At 40.9% G+C, this 17,356-nt stretch overlaps 1 protein-coding gene across 1 annotated transcript in view; it reads left to right on the plus strand.

The window, feature by feature from the left end:
• Positions 1–17,356, plus strand: part of piezo1 (piezo type mechanosensitive ion channel component 1 (Er blood group)) — an 81,660-nt gene that overhangs the window by 59,581 nt on the left and 4,723 nt on the right. The window contains 22 exon segments of the mRNA XM_083774723.1: positions 291–373; positions 886–933; positions 936–953; positions 3,170–3,270; positions 3,731–3,851; positions 4,445–4,513; positions 5,015–5,187; positions 5,434–5,546; positions 6,507–6,680; positions 6,868–7,126; positions 7,928–8,116; positions 8,522–8,698; positions 9,511–9,721; positions 9,957–10,071; positions 11,145–11,292; positions 12,157–12,309; positions 13,734–13,795; positions 14,829–14,987; positions 15,521–15,668; positions 16,629–16,817; positions 16,989–17,081; positions 17,354–17,356. The exon segment at positions 17,354–17,356 is cut by the window's right edge and continues 170 nt beyond it. Coding sequence (XP_083630849.1) covers positions 291–373; positions 886–933; positions 936–953; positions 3,170–3,270; positions 3,731–3,851; positions 4,445–4,513; positions 5,015–5,187; positions 5,434–5,546; positions 6,507–6,680; positions 6,868–7,126; positions 7,928–8,116; positions 8,522–8,698; positions 9,511–9,721; positions 9,957–10,071; positions 11,145–11,292; positions 12,157–12,309; positions 13,734–13,795; positions 14,829–14,987; positions 15,521–15,668; positions 16,629–16,817; positions 16,989–17,081; positions 17,354–17,356 — 2,806 coding nt within the window.

The raw sequence follows: 17,356 nt of genomic DNA on the forward strand, positions 1-17,356 counted from the left end.
ACAAACAAGAAATTGTTAGAATGAAATTCTAACAATTTCCCACATTTTCCCACAACCCCGACTGTCGGACTAACATGAAATGTTGACAACTAGAGTAACTGACTTCCTCTCCTCTCCTCTCCTCTCCTCTCCTCTCCTCTCCTCTCCTCTCCTCTCCTCTCCTCTCCTCTCCTCTCCTCTCCTCTCCTCTCCTCTCCTCTCCTCTCCTCTCCTCTCCTCTCCTCTCCTCTCCTCTCCTCTCCTCTCCTCTCCTCTCCTCTCCTCTCTGTCCTCCTGTCTCCTTTTCTCAGGATGAAGAGAATTCGCTCTAAGCAGCAGAAGTACAAAGAAGGACGCAAGTCCTCATCAGGAACCAAGGAAGAGCAGGCTGCTGGTATGAATAACTGACTGGTATATTGACAATACTTTATTGATGATGATGATTACAAAAACTGTACCATGGGGGGGGGGGGGGGGGGGGGGGGGGGGGGGGGGCAATATGCTGGTTGGCTCAAGCAGTTTGTATGACACCAATGATCTGCAACAGAAGCAGAAATTAGGATCATGCATAAAAGGACTTGTTAAAGTACCATAGAAAACATTAAGGAAGCGTTAGACTATGCAGAAAGGAGCTGGACTAAGCTAATAGAGGGTATGCACGTGACATCATCATCATCATACCTGGAAGTTATGCGGGAATGCCTACTGAGTGGCAAAAAACCAACTTTCTGGCCTTGACAGCCCATACATCCAATCAGAAAAGTCCTATTTGATTGCATTAAATGACTTTAAACAACATTAAATTCACTTTGTCCACTCCTTTGCCACTCCGATCTGCCATTCAATTTATGCATGCGCATACCCTCTATACGTTTCAAAGGATTCTCTCTTCTGTTCCTCCTCTAGAGCCCCAGAAGGATAAGAGGAGGTCCAAGAAAAAGAAATGGCAAAGACCGTGATGGATCACGCTACAGGTCTGAAAATCATGTCCATTTTTATTATTCCCTGTTTTTCTATTCCCAGCCTATTCCATAAGCATTTAACCACCTATCATAATACCCTGCAGACCTTCTTAAAACATGAGGAACATCTGAGCTGTCTCATGTCCCTGTTTGTTTTTTTTTTTTTAAGTAAATTTTATTCAAAGAGTATGACATATGCAATTTTTACAGACAGAGAATACAACTCTTTTTTTTTTTTTTACATTTTCTCCCACAACTCCTTTCCCAGTCATCCCCACCCACCATCTTTCCCCACGAGGCCAGACATACAAACAACATATAAACACAACACCAATAGGTTGAGTACAAAACAATACACACAACATACAGTATATACACAGGTATAAAACCAATAGGTAGACAAGATACTAAGATACAAAGAAAGGGATCATATGGTTATGATTAATGAACAACTTCAATGGGGGGTAAAAATAAGATTAACAATAATACAAATAGGTAAATAAAATAAAACAAAGTAATATTAAATAAACAAAAGAAAAAAAGAAAAAGAAAAACCTATAAAGAGATAAAGCGCTTAATTGGCTCATTTCTCGACTCTCATGTGTAATGATTTCCGATATACAGTATTATGCTATATATATACTGCACCAAGTAGAGATCCGCACACCCACACCACGTGTCTTCAGTCAGGTGAAAGTGATTCTAAACTGCTTACATACGATATTAAAGGTTGCCAATGGTCGTAAAATTTGTCAGAGGACCCTCGAATCGTGAATTTGATTTTTTCAAGTTTCAGAAAGGACATAACATCAATCAACCATGATTTAGCCGAGGGAGGGGACTCAGCCTTCCACTGTAAAAGTATCCTCCTGCGGGCGATTAATGAGGCGAAGGCAATTCATCTCCCTGTTGACCTGGTCTAGAACGTTTTAATTGCGACCATTACTACGAAAACCTGCAAAACCTGTCAGTCCGTCCGTCAGTCCCATCAGTCAGTCCGTCCATCACGTCACCATATATGGCCGACATTCCGTCACACCTCATGACACGCTCCATATATGGCCGTCTCCATATATAAAGATCACTATCCTGATAGCCTCGGTCCCAGGCTTACTTATCTGCAAAAAGAAAAGCCTGGTCACAACCTAAGGCTGAGAAGCTATCAGCGGTTGTATCCTCAGGAATATCCGTCAGATGTATTTCCCCCGGATACGATATATTCCCGACCAATCACAACACTTGTTTCATTCGCGGAGAATGTAAACTGATTTGTAAAGCATCAACGTCATTTCCTTCGGCAATACTTCCGCTAAAATCCCGCACTTCCACTGATAGTCTTTTCAGTCGCGGTCTTGCCCAGGGTGCTATCCTGATAGCCTGGATAGCCATACATGGAGAAGACTGGATCATCTGCATATATGGAGCCTGCCAGCAACTCTACATCTGACCTCAAACCCTTTGATCTCCATATATGGAGCTGACCTGTTCTGACATTCCATATGTTGATCCTTTCCCACCCGTCCTTCCTCTTGTCTCCCTTGTCTCCCTTTTGACTGATACCTGTCCATTCAAACTCTAGACGCCCCAAACCAGACCTCATCAAACCCTGTACACTCAAGACACAGCCCCCGCTGCCACCCTTAGATCTCCATATATGGAGCTGACCTGTTCTGACATTCCATATGTTGATCTGACCTCATCAAACCCTGTACACATGCTCCATATATGGCCAGTACAGAATTCATCCCATATGTTGATCGAAAAGAAATCTCTCAGGTCTGAGGTCTTAATGGGTTATTTAATAATATTCACAAATATAGAATGTGACAATTTGCAGTGTGCTGTTAGAGAATTCACCATTTGTCAGCCTTCTGATTAGTCCATGACTGACTAACCAGCAGGCTCATTCTGTCTTGTTCCGCCCTGGTTTCGCCTTGTTTATGCTGAATTTGCTAAAACATCATTTTTCGAAAAATCTAAAACAAACATGATATGCCCAGTCACCATTCTGCACCTGTGATGTTCCTTTTTACTGACACCAAGTTTAAAATAAGAATTGAATGCACAGAATATCAGCAAGCAAGCAACTGAAAATATTTTTCCCCAACCACAAAACGGCAACCAATGGCTGCGAAGAGGGGCACAACCACGGGCGGGACTTGACAAAGGGTTAATCTCAAGTTAGAAAAAGAAACAGGATGTAAATGTTTTTTTCTTTTGCCTTTCAGTGCTCCATTCGGGAGAGTACTACCTGTTTGAAACGGACAGCGACGAAGATGAGGAACTGCAGGCAGATGACCAGAAGCCTCAGAAGCAGACAGCCTGTCAGGTTAGCCAAACCTTAGTTTTATATATCAAACATTATGCAGATGACCAGAAGCTTCAGAAGCAGACAGCCTGCCAGGTCAGCCAAACAAACCATAGCTTTATATATCAAACATTATGAAAAGTGACAAGTGCATGTCGGGCACTGAAAATCAGGAATACATACCCCACCCTAGTATGCAATATCCGTTATATCCGCTGTCATAGCACTTGTTTTAACTGTGTCTGTGTAAACGTTGACGTGCGAGCTTTACAGAAACTCGGATAATAGAAAGACAGGAAATATTGTCTTTCTAACGGCATCGTCCATAAATATCAAAAGTCATATCAGCCAGTTCTGAATCTGAATGTCATGTGACCTTTGATTTATGGCTCTTAAATGTAGATGTCAGTATCATTACATTTATGATGATGACCGATTTGTACTGCAACGTTATGCTCTACCATTCCCCCCCCCCCCCCAGTTGGCCTACCAGGGTTGGGTAACCAGCGTGAAGGCTGCACTCAAAGAACGCCAGCGACAGCAGAAAGAACATAAGGTGGCTAGAGAGAGGGCCATACAACAGGACACCTGTTCAGTGCCAGGTAGGAGACAGGTCATTTTCTCTAGAGAGAGGGCCATACAACAGGACACCTGTTCAGTGCCAGGCAGGAGACAGCTCATGTTCTCTTAAGACCTCTAAGGATTGACATCAATTCAGGGCCTTTGGAGTATTTCTTGTTTTGGGGCTTGTGTTATTTGCATGTATGGCAAACATGACTTTTGTATTCCATTTGGAATTTGTTCTATACTATAGTAATATTTTATATTTATGTATTATATTTAGAATGAGGTTATTTTGGAGGGGCGCTAGGCCCTCCTAGTATGTCCAGCTATGAGGGTTTGTGTAAACACAAACATTGAAGACAAAAGTGAAGGACGATAAGAGCGCCCCTCACTTCACACGGGAAGTCAGCGAGGGATTGGGATGGGATCTGGGGGAAATAGCATAAACCAAATTGGGAAAGATTTACATTATGCTTCCAATTCTTTGATTGTATCTTTTCAGATTTTGTTCAAATGAGTTAAGAACTTAAACATGGCAATGACACACAGTGTGTGTGTGTGTGTGTGTGTGTGTGTGTGTGTGTGTGTGTGTGTGTGTGTGTGTGTGTGTGTGTGTGTGTGTGTGTTGCAGGTTGTGAAGACAATGATGTATTCGAGGAACAGGTCACCCAGGATGAGGCAGAAGACAGTGAGGAATCCAGTAGGTTCACACATTTTGAATAAGCTACTGCTTATGTATTGCTTTTCAACCAAGTACAGTATATGTGTTGGTACTTTATTAATAAGATATCGCAAGGTAAATATGCATTGATCCCCATGGGGGAATTCAGGTGTCGTAGCTACAACATCAGCAAGAGTGAAACACAGGATAGGTCTTGATAAGAGTAGAGAGATAACGACAAGAAATCCCGGCGCTGATTGTGTTAATAAATATAAATGTACATCTATTGCCAATTAGTAGATAGATGGATATACGGTATATAAACATTATCAATGTTGAATATGGCACTGATATACAATATGTAGTGTCAATAGGCATTCAACAATGTACTTTATGTCTATCAACAATGAATGATTACCCTGACAAAACACATTGGTTTTTAATATAAAGTAGTTTTTACTGTTGCTATTAGCGTTGCTGATATTCAATACGTACATCTCTTATTCCTCTCTTTGCTCTTCTCTGTCCCTCTCTCTCCAGGTCATGGTGAGATGGTGCAGAAGGTCTTGGACATTCTGCGGTTCTTGTGGGCCATCATTCTAGCCATGGTGGATGGGCTGACCCACTGGCTGAATCTGCTGACCAAACAGTACAGAGACACTTCCACTGTCCTCTGCAGCGAACGGTACCTGCTCATCCACAAGATAGGACAGGTAACGCACGCACGCACGCACGCACGCATGCACACACACACACACACACACACACACACACACACACACACACACACACACACACACACACACGCACACACACACACACACACACACACACACACACACACACACACACACATTTTATCATGTATTGACAGGTGTGTGTGTGTGTGTGTGTGTGTGTGTGTGTGTGTGTGTGTGTGTGTGTGTGTGTGTGTGTGTGTGTGTGTGTGTGCGTTCCAGCAGCAGCCTACAGTAGCCCAGTCCATGGAGGACCAGTTGTCCCTAAGCAGTGAGAACCCCACACTAGAGACATGTCTGGATGAGACAGACACAGAACACACCAGCACAAATAAGTGAGTGAGGACATATTTTGAATACATATTCAAGTACTCAGTTGTTCCTTACGTAGATTAACTTTTCAAATAAATTAGCCTTCCAGCAATATATATATAAAAAAAGATGCATCATCATCAGTCCTCATGAGCATAAGCAATCTGCGAACCCAAGAAAAAAAATGTCTTGAGAAATTAACTCTTTGTCTGCCACCTGGTGGCGGGAGAAGGTAGTTAAACCCTGACAGGGCATAATTATTCTCTATATTTAGGTAGTTTAATTTCCGCTTCACCGGCATGGAGACCGCCATTGTAAAGATCGGCTAATATTAGCATTAGCTCACGCTGTTTACCTTTCGCCAGAAGCGTTAACATGTCGGGAGCGATGCGGTACAAAATCACAAATCACATCCGAACCTCGGAGCCTGACAGAGATGATATCTGGAAATTGGTTCCACACTCACTCTGAGCACTGATGGAATCTACTTAACCCATTCTGACCGGGCACCCATTTTGGTGTTGGCATCATGTTATGCTTTAGCTATTGAAAAATAGCAGATCTACAAGCTCATATCGCGCCACCGAGTGGCGCGATACGAGCTTGTAGGTCTGCTATTTTTGAAAAATCAAAGACACTTTTAGAATCTGATCTCAGGTCAGAATGGGTTAATAATGAAACTCTCAGGATGTAATAGACATTTTTAGAATCTGATCTCAGGTCAGAATGGGTTAACCCCCACACTGTGCTTCCACTTCCATTTGTTCCACATACAGCATTGCTGAAATCAACAAGCCTATCATTGATCTATGGGGAATATGTTCATACTAGTAGTAGTAAAATAATTAATAGTGGACGAGGAACCAAACCAATAGAATCCCCATCTATCTAATGGGATGTTCACTGTTCGCTACTGTTGTCCATTTTAAATGTTCTATTTTGACATGGTTGAAATTATTTTCTCTCTGCCTATGCATGTCCAGTTGCCTAGACATGGAGTGTATCGTCGTTGCGGGACAGTCCACTCCCCGGCCGAGGGTTCACAGCAGTGGGAGCAGCCTGAGTCCACAGCTCCCTACGAGCAGTGCCATGGAACTGGACCCAGAGCCACAGAGACACAGACACTCCAGAACAGCCAGTGAACTGCTGGGAGACAGGTACATGACAAAGGCAAAGGCCTGTACTGGCCCCAATAAATGTTAGATCTCCAGCACGTACAGTAGTAGTCATCTTATGAAGCTTCCTGGGTTTCTCATTGCACTGAATTATTATTATTGTCATAATTATAATTATTATTGTTGTTATTAACTAATTATTAAATATGTGAATCTCTATTGTGTGTAGGGTGTTCTTTGTTGAAGAGTTGGAGCAGAGCAGAGAGTTCTACGCTGGCCAGAGCCGCCTGTTGAATCTGCTGTTTGCCCTGTACAACCTGCTAGCTGCTAACTCTGAGCTGGTGTGCTACTTAATTATAGTGTTGAACAACGTGGTCACAGCATCGGTCATATCACTGGTGCTACCCATACTGGTCTTTCTATGGGCCATGTTGTCAATACCGAGACCTAACAAGAAGTTTTGGATGACTGCTATTGTCTACACGGAAGTACGCGTGCACACACACACACACACACACACACACACACACACAGAGGAGCAGGTGTTGTACTGTATGTTGGATTACCAGTAACATTAGCAATGAAAGGCGCAGGTTAGAGAACCATAATAGATTAAAACAGGAATGCCTCTCCATCCAGTGCTACAACTACTACAGCAGGGCTGGCATTTTCAGGCATATTGGAAAGGAAATTTCTTTCTACCTTTTGTAAGGTTTACTAGTACTTTTAACAGTGCAGTCAAAGGTGCACCACCAGTATCAATGTATTGAATGTATGTTTTCTGTATACTATACTGTTATATTTCGGTCATCTCTATTTTTTATGCTGTTAACTCTTGGAAGATTAGCCCAATAAGGTTAAATGAGATCCAAATAAATAATCAATCAGATAAAATAAGTGAGCTATAACATTTAGTGATAGTTTATCCATAATTACTTTCAGATCCAGATAGCTTCGGTGTGATTTTAACCCATTCTGACCGGGCACCCATTTTGGTGTCAGCATCATGTTATGCTTTAGCTATTTAAAAATAGCAGATCTACAAGCTCATATCGCGCCACCGAGTGGCGCGATACGAGCTTGTAGGTCTGCTATTTTTTGAAAAATCGAAGAACGGCTGACATTTTTAGAATCTGATCTCAGGTCAGAATGGGTTAATCAGACCAGTGTGTGTCCTAGTGGAAACCTCGTATGAATCTGATCTCAGGTCAGAATGGGTTCAGAAGCACTGGTGTGTATCCTTCTGCATGCAGATCTTGTGTTCTCACTGCTGTGTGGTCCTACTGTAGGTAATGGTGGTGTTGAAGTATCTGTTCCAGTTTGGGTTCATACCATGGAACAGTGTTTATGAGACCACCCTTAACGAAGACAAGCCTTACTTCCCTCCTCGAATCCTGGGCCTGGAAAAGACGGACAACTACATCAGATATGACCTACTGCAACTGTTGGCTCTGTTTTTCCACAGGTCACTGCTAATGGTATGTTAGACACATCACTTTGTTTTTTGGCCCATTGAAATACACTTTTTTGGCCCATTGAAGTACACTCACTTCATGGGAGGTTTGAGGTCCTGGTCAGGTTCTGTTACCACTGAGGATTTCGGAAATGGATGATTAAAGCATCTACTCGTGTTAATGCGGATACCAAACAAATAATAATACAAAAACTCTATGTGTCAAGTTGCAACTATAGTTGTTTTGCGAATCACTGGTGTGGACTGGGCTTGAATTACTTCTCAGAATCAGAATGAGGTGTTAAGGTTATTTAATTGTGAGAGGTAAACGTAGTATTAGAGTTTAGGGAATCCTTGTCATCAAGGGGAATTTGTCATGAGTAATTATGAAATCTAATATGTCTCTCTGTCTGTCTGTGGATATGCACAGCGTTATGGCTTATGGGATCGTGAGGAAACCCTCAAAGAGAAGAGCTCCCCTCCAGAGGGGAAGGAGAAACAGAAAGAAGGAGAAGAATGCATAGAGAAGAAGGAGGAGGAGGGCAGAGACAGTCTTCCATCTAGCTTGGTCAGCCTGGAAGAATCCAAAGACGCCCAACTGGAAAAGGTTTGGCAAATTTGTACTGTACATGAATATGACATCTGATTAATCTAATTTTTGAAGCATGTGCATATTGTGCACATCATTTAATTTGTGTTTTATTTTATTTTATGATCAACCATCCCTTACTTACTGCCCTTTAGTTTATGCTGGCTGACATGTAGGGCAGCAACAAAGGATCTCCACTGAGACAGACGTAACCACTTTAACCTGGCATCCCTATTTTGAAAAAAAAGAAAATAGCAGATCTACAGGCTCAACATTTTCAAGTTTTTTTTCAGTTTTTTCTTTTGCACGACACTGCCATACGACAAAGGACATTACGTTCTGAAAAAAGTATAGTATACATGTATATATGATACAAAACGATACAAAACTGTTTCTGCCTGACAGATATTTGAAAATTGGTTCCACACTCACTCTGAGCACAGTTGGAATCTACTTAACCCCCAAACTGTGCTTCCACTTGTCCCACATACAGCAAATTAACAAGCCTATCATTGATCTAATTGATTCCAGAAACACTAAGTGAATTGAAAATAATTCTTTGTAGGAGCAAGAGCTGGCTGCAGTTGCATGGCTTGGCCATTGACCTTCTTTTTGGCACATTCATTATAATTACATAATGTATCATTGTATAATTTTTCACTGGATTAAACACATTAAATAAATGAATTATTGAGCAATGCTATATGCTTTTCACATTACAATATCCATTGTAACCACTACAAATATGTATTTACATAGAGGTTCTTTATTTATTTATTCAACAAAAAGTCCAAACTAACTTTTAGAAACCATATAATCTACCAAAGCAGGTTGACTCTGCAGAGGCCAGTAGCGCTTCTCCCCCTTCATCAGAATCTCCCACAACGGGTCCAGGGTCAGACGGCCCACAAACCCCCAGCGGACAGACGTATAGTAGAATGGAGGTAGAGGGCAGTGCAGAGGGGAAGGAGGCACCGCCAAAGAAAAGCAGCAGCCTCCGCTTTCGCAAGAAAAAAGGAAAAAAAGAGCAACTACACAAAGGTTATTAACAATAGTATTGTAACTGTAATATTGCATTGTTACACTAACTGATGTACTTATATGGATCATACAGAAATACTGTAATGCATTGGAAATATCTGTAGACTACTGTAAAATGTATCATTATATAGAATACAGATTTACAATAACACGTTCCTTTCATAGATTCCTGTGTTCCTTTCATAGATTTGTCTCCCCATTTTTGAGTGATTGTCTTGTGGTCATCTGTCCGCAGCAGAGTCTGTGTCAGAGGAACCAGTTCAGAAAAAGAAGAAGGGCAAGAGAAGAGAGGCGATCAGTAAGAGACTTCTGGCTGTGGGACAGAAGATCAAACATGCCTTCATCTCTGGGTGAGTGGCTCTGCCAAACCTTGTATGTCCAAAACGTTACTTTTCGGGAAATAGATTTTTTTTTTGTTACATATGTTTCCATGGATCCAATGTTGTTATTTGGTAACAAGTTCTTTAACAGCTGGTTAAATACTGTTAAAAAGCGTACAGATTTAACCACTTTGAACCTGGCATCCCTATCTTGGGCATTTCAGGTGAAAATGTTATGTTTTAATTCTAAAATGTAAAAACAAATAGCAGAACTACAGCTTGTAGATCACTACCTTTCACTACTTTTGCATGATATTGTGCTTTGGCAAAGTATAAAATAGGACTTTAATTTATGGAAGAAAAAAACCCCGTAAAAAGATGGTTGTTATTTATATTACAGACATTTAGTCAGACAGTTTGATATTCATTTATTTAGAAAAATAGAATACCGCGTAAGGGACATATAGGGCTCTATTTTTGTCCATGCCAAACCCCTTATCCCTAAACTACTTTGCCTTTGTTTTACTATTTTGAAAAACATCTTCGAATAGTTAAAATAGCCAGTCTACATCGACACGTTGTGAGCTTGCAGATTGTCTATTTTTACTATTCAAAAATGTTTTTCAATATATTAAAAAAAGGCAAAGTAGTTTAGGGATAAGGGGTTTAGCATGGACGAATGTAGAGTCCCTAACATTAGCTTCACCAGGAAGCTAATGTTCACAAATAGGGAGATCTACAGTATATGATATGGCTGCACTGGCCATACACTGACTATGGTTTAGTTTGCATACTGGTCATTTGGGTGGAGTTCACAACCTATGGCCTTTGCCAAAAATGTTATCAGGTTGTGACTTTCATATCAGCAGCATATGCAAATAATGCAGCATGTATTATTATTATTATTCAATTTCATTTTCCAATGCCAAAGCATTAGAAACATAATAAAACAATAATAAAAAATAACTGTGAAAAGTATGTACACTTGTAAACAGAGCTATGTCACATTGCAACTTGAGGTTATTATTCTTTTGTCAATATATTTGAATGAGCTCCTCTCCTCCTATTTCCCCTCTGACCATCCCATCCTATCTCCTCTCTAGCTTTCGTACTGTGTACAGGCCTGGCCAGAGCTTCTTCCGTGATATCCTCCATGCAGAGTATCGCGCCGCTACAGATGTCTATGCATTCATGTTCCTCACCGATGTCGTTGACTTCATCATCATTGTCTTTGGATTCTGGGCCTTTGGGGTTAGTAGAGGATTGATAGATATTATATAGCCTACTATATCAACTATATAATTAAACAGCAAAAGTGGCTTCTTTCCTGCATGGTGCATGTCTGTTTTGCCCAATTAGAAATGAGTATCTGCTCTGAAAAACATGCAAAAATTATATAATAATAATAAAAATCACTCCCGTGTGAGGGGCGCTCTTATCATTATACATCATCATACATCATCTCATGAACAACTGAATTTATGTGATTGGTTGCTTAAATTTCCGTCATATTTGGCGGACATTTGACCTAATTTCTCCTTTCATTGTCAATTACAAAAATGAGACATCTGAGGACAATATTTTTGCGGACATTTGACATAATTTCTACTTTCACTGTCAATGACAAATGTTGAGACGTGTGGGGACAAAAGCTTTATATTGGAGGCCCTCAAAAATATGTATCTGAAAGTATTTTTACTTTTTTAGCATAATGTCAAACAGAGAGGTATCAAACAATTGCCATTGGTTCTAAAGGAAAGAAGGATTCACCCTGATCGCTTAAAACATGAAATTAGTCACTCTTTCCACCAATGCAGAGCCTAGAGGTTTGATTCCACCGTGGTGCATCCTTTATACATTTATACAAACACAATAGTTTATGTTCGGAGGAGGGAAGCCGGGAAAGAATGGCTGATGCGGTGCCCTTAAGCAAGCAGGGGTGTTAAAATATTTGTGCCGCAATCATAGTATAAATGGAAATAGAACTCTCAATTGAATTGACAATAGTTACTAATCTGCACTTCTTATGAGTAAGAAGACTATCATGTCTGTCTTCTGACTGATGAAACAGATATGCTGCAATATAAAAAAATCTCTGCTCTCTCTTTTTTCCAGAAACACAGTGCAGCAGCTGACATCACTTCTTCCCTGTCAGATGACCAGGTGCCTGAAGCCTTCCTGGTGATGTTGCTCATCCAGTTCAGCACTATGATCATCGACAGAGCTTTGTACCTTCGCAAGACGGTGCTCGGAAAACTCATCTTCCAGGTTAGACAGCCAGTCAATAGGTCTTTGTTTTCGTCCTGAATCTAATGTATATGTTTGTCTGTCCCTCACAGCAGATACATACTTATAATTGAGCAGATTATTCGGAGCAACTTACAAAGTGCAAGATCATAATATTGGCATGAGCCCTATAGTCAGCTAACTGTAAGTGGTAAATTAAATATAGTGCAAACTAAAGAAAACAATTGAGTGACTATAATGTAACTTGGGTAATAGAAAACATCAAACCTAGCAGTCATTGGCCAGGGTGTTGTAGGGCAGGGGTTCTCAACATGTGGGTCGCGACCCCTCGGGGGGTTGCCAAATTATTTTGGGGGGTCCCCAAATTAAAAAAGAAAGAAGAAAAAAAAAACTTATTTTTGTATTTACCAGTGTGTTGAATTGGAATGCGGGCAGCAACCAGAAGCTGCTGAAGGGAACAGAGAAGGGAGGAGATGTGAAACATTTGGGAGGTTGAAGACCAGGGGCTATTATATTAGCCCTTATCCCTAAACTTATTTGTCATTTTTTACTATTTTGAAAAACATTTTAAAATAGTTCAACTAGCTGATCTACATCGACACGTTGTGAGCTTGTATGTAGATCGTCCATTTGAACTATTCTAAAAGGTTTTTCAAAATAGTAAAAAATCACACCCGTGTGAAGTGAGGGGCGCTTTTATCATTATACATCATCATACATCATCTCATGAACAACTGAATTTATGTGATTGGTTAGCCGACTTGCTCATCTACCTATGATGTCAATTTTCCTGTCATTGTCAATGGCATTTAATGTTTGTGTTGCCACAAATTTACGTCATATTTGGCAGACATTTGACCAAATTTTTCATTTCATTGTCAATGGCAAATATTGAGACGTGTCGGGACAAAAGCTGTATATGTGATTGGTTAGCCGATTTGCTCGCCTACATATGACGTAAATGTTCCCTTCATTGTCAATGGTATTTAATGTTTGTGTTGCCACAAATTTACGTCATATTTGGCGGACATTTGACCTAATTTCTCCTTTCATTGTCGATGGCAAATATTGAGACGTGTGGGGACAAAAGCTGTATATAGGGGTAAGGGGTGGCAAGATATAGCCCCAGGTGTGCTGTGGAATTCTGGATAAGTTCAAATGGTCTGAGGCATGTCAGAAGACCAGCAAGGAGGGAGTTGAAATAGTCAAACCTGGAGATGACTGAGACTTTGAGAAGGAGCTGGGCAGACTCCTTGGTGAGGGGGAGGGGCCAAGTACAGACCCCTTAGGGTTTCCGGTCCAGAGGATATGAGTTTGATGGAAACAAACCTTTCCATGAAACCAGGCAGGTTCAACCAGTCTGGTGGGAGGAGAACCACTTGAGTACTGTGCCAGTGATACCAACGTCTGTTTTCTCTCCAATGTCCATCATTGTTTCCTTATAGATCATCCTGGTCTTTGGGATCCATCTGTGGATGTTTTTCATCCTGCCTGCTGTCACTGAAAGGTAAAGTCTTCATATTCAACCATGATATCAACTAAGAGCAAAGTGGTCAGTATTGATAGAAAATGCAGGAAACATCCAGGGAAGTCCTGATGTCACTCCCACTACCCCTGGGTCACAGCGTTATTTTTTGTATTGGAATTCCCCCTGGCAAATATTAGAATCCAAAGGTAAATATGCACATCCCGCAAAATAATCTGCGGGTGCTGAACAAAAATACGTACAGAAGAGAAGGTAGGAAGTCCACACACCTGTCTTAAGCTCCCAAACTTTATTTTTTAAAAGAGATTCAAAATCTGGTTGAAAACGCACAGGTAGGGTCGGTGATGTTTTCGCGGCCGCGGAGCACGGGCGTGGGCGGCACTCAAATGTTGTATGATGTGACTCTGTGTCATTTCTGATATTGAGTTACATTTGTATCTGTGTTTGGAGAAAGAAAAAACTATATTTTCGTAGTTTCGTACTCTTTTGATCTAAGAGTGATGTCAGCCACCAAAGCTCTATTGCTATGCTCTATGGGAGCTAATGTACAGATATAGTTAGAAACACAATGCTTGTTCCTTTGATGTTTGTTGTTTCAATTTCAAATTGGTACTTTCATCCAACCACTCAAATGATTTGGTCTTTTGTGTGATGAAACATCCATAAGATTGGTTAGCAAAATATATTTTATATATATATATATATATATATATATATATATATATATATATATATACACACACACACACACACACACACACACATTAAAAAAACTATTAAACACTTGCTCTATGGGTCATCTCTACATTATTTCACTAATTAATGATAGTATGATAGAATAAAATAAAGGTCCCATTCACTTTCAGTATACCGTGTGTAGATGGAGAAAGAGCTCCATTCTTGTGTATTATTGTATTTGTGTTTTATATTTTATTTATATATTTTTACATTTTGTAACACATTTATTGAAACAGACTGAGTTTCACTGTACACAAGTCTGCTCTACAAATACAGTTTGACTGGACCCGTTTGTCTCTCCCTCTCCTTCGTCCAGGATGTTCAGTCAGAACTTCGTGGCCCAGCTCTGGTATTTTGTGAAGTGCATCTATTTTGCCCTGTCAGCCTACCAGATACGCTCTGGATATCCAACTCGTATTTTAGGCAACTTCCTCACCAAGAAATTCAACCACCTAAACCTCTTCCTGTTCCAAGGGTAGGTAGGAGTGTGTGTGTGTGTGTGTGTGTGTGTGTGTGTGTGTGTGTGTGTGTGTGTGTGTGTGTGTGTGTGTGTGTGTGTGTGTGTGTGTGTGTGTGTGTGTGTGTGTGTGTGTGTGTGTGTGTGTGTGTGTGTGTGTGTGTGTGTGTGTGTGTGTGTGTGTGTGTGTGTGTGTGTGTGTGTGTGTGTGCGTTTCATTCTTTCTGACATACGAAAGTAGGGAAATCCTCTTTGATGTAAATACCCGTATATGGTAACGAGATGATGTTTCTAAACCTACAATACGTGATGATGTTCTGGCGCCTCTTTGGAAGGTTCTGGACATTCATAAACGTCATCAAGTTACTGTTAGGGAGGAGCTCCGTACCTATTTCATTTGGAGATGTTTTCCACTCCAAGGAAAGACATACATCACGATCCCTGTATTGTAGATTCTCTCTTCTAAAGTTTGAGAATCATGTCTCAGCAAATGAGGGAAGAGTGCATTTTGTTGTTTGCATACATGTATCCATTGGTGTGTGTTCCTCTAGGTTCCGTTTGGTGCCGTTCTTAGTGGAGCTGCGTGCCGTCATGGACTGGGTTTGGACGGACACGACTCTTTCCCTGTCCAACTGGATGTGTGTAGAGGACATATATGCAAACACCTTCATTATCAAATGTAGCCGAGAGACAGAGAAGGTAAGCGTGTATATGGCTGCATAATTTAATAATTGTATTTATTGTAGTATATCACTACATCATATAGTACTTTGTTTTATTAGTCATGTCTCTTTTGTGAGGACCACAACGGAAATAAGTCCTGTTCTTTGTTATCATAAATTGATTCAGATGTGATGATACTGCGCTGCTACAGTAGTGTTTGCTGCTAATTTACGGGAAATATTGACAGGCTCTATCGCCATTGCTGTAAAAGATAAATTGGTTCATTGGAGGGAATGGAGTTAGTGCCACTCTCTTTACATCTCTCTTCCCTCAAACTAGTCTCTCGAGAAAGACTGTTGACTAACGTCAAATTCAAAGGAAAAGCAGGTGCCGTTTATTGGGTTCTCAGATTGCCCTCAGCCTACCCTGGTTTAATTGTCCATTGTGTTCACCTGGAGTGCTCGGTCGGTCGGTCACCCCTCCATATATGGTCACACCTCATGACATCACGCCTCCATATATGGTCACGCCTTGTGACATCACGCCTCGTGACACGTCACACCACCATATATGGCCATATCCATATATGAAGATTATGACACTGACCTCATCAAACCCTGGATAGCCATACATGGAGAGGACTGGATCATCACCTAGATCTGAATATACGAGCCGGCCAGCATCTCTACATCTTACCTCAAACCCTTAGATCTCCATATATGGAGTTGACCTGACCACATTCCATAATGATGATCATTCCCTCCCCACACGTACTTCCTCTTCACTGTCCCCCTTTTGACTGATTCCTGTCCATTCAAACTCTAGACGGTCCCGTCCCAAAGTTATTAGTGCAGCCGCAACAACCACACCAAGGGATATAATGAAGTACTGTCACCTCATGAATACATGAAAAACCACGGCACTTGATTGGCTAATGTTCTCCACAGGATATGATTACTAGTGTTCAAGTGGCTAAGTACTGTTTTGTGATTGCAGAAATACCCGCAGCCCAAAGGACAGAAGAAAAAGAAGATAGTAAAATATGGCATGGGTGGACTTATCATCTTCTTCCTCATATGCATCATCTGGTTCCCCCTCCTTTTCATCTCATTGGTTAGATCAGTAGTAGGTGTGGTCAACCACCCTGTTGATGTGACAGTAACTGTAAAGCTGGGAGGATATGAGGTAATTACAGTATTTCTATCATATTCACGCTCACTTAGTAACAGATTAACTGATAGGCCTATACAACCTACATACATGACATTTTGTGTTGTGATAAATTCAACTTTGTCTGGTCTACATTGAAACAGAAAAACTTGTTTATTGTTAATTGTTTATGTGTTCCCTCTGTAGCCACTGTTTACCATGAGTGTACAGCAGCAGTCCATCCAGCCCTTCACTCAGGCAGACTACGACCGAATGACTGCAGAGTTTGGTGACAATGCAGTGAGTACTGATTTTGGTTTGTCTCGAGCATTCTGTCCCATGGCCTGCAACTGTTAGTCTTCTACCTGCACTTCATAATGTGGTTCAGTTATTCAACTGATCTGAATTCAGTAAATCCACCCTATAAAAGTGCACACCAAACTGAGAAACGGTGTTATACTACGGCAGAGTGACTACTAGTGTATGTCTGTCCGTCTGACCCTGTATGTGTATGGCATAGTGACGACTAGTTCTTACTGCAAGTATATGTGTGTGTCTGTGTTCCTGTCTAGGTA

Source organism: Protomyctophum parallelum (assembly GCF_964188405.1).
Source record: "Protomyctophum parallelum genome assembly, chromosome: 10".
Taxonomy (NCBI): domain Eukaryota; kingdom Metazoa; phylum Chordata; class Actinopteri; order Myctophiformes; family Myctophidae; genus Protomyctophum; species Protomyctophum parallelum.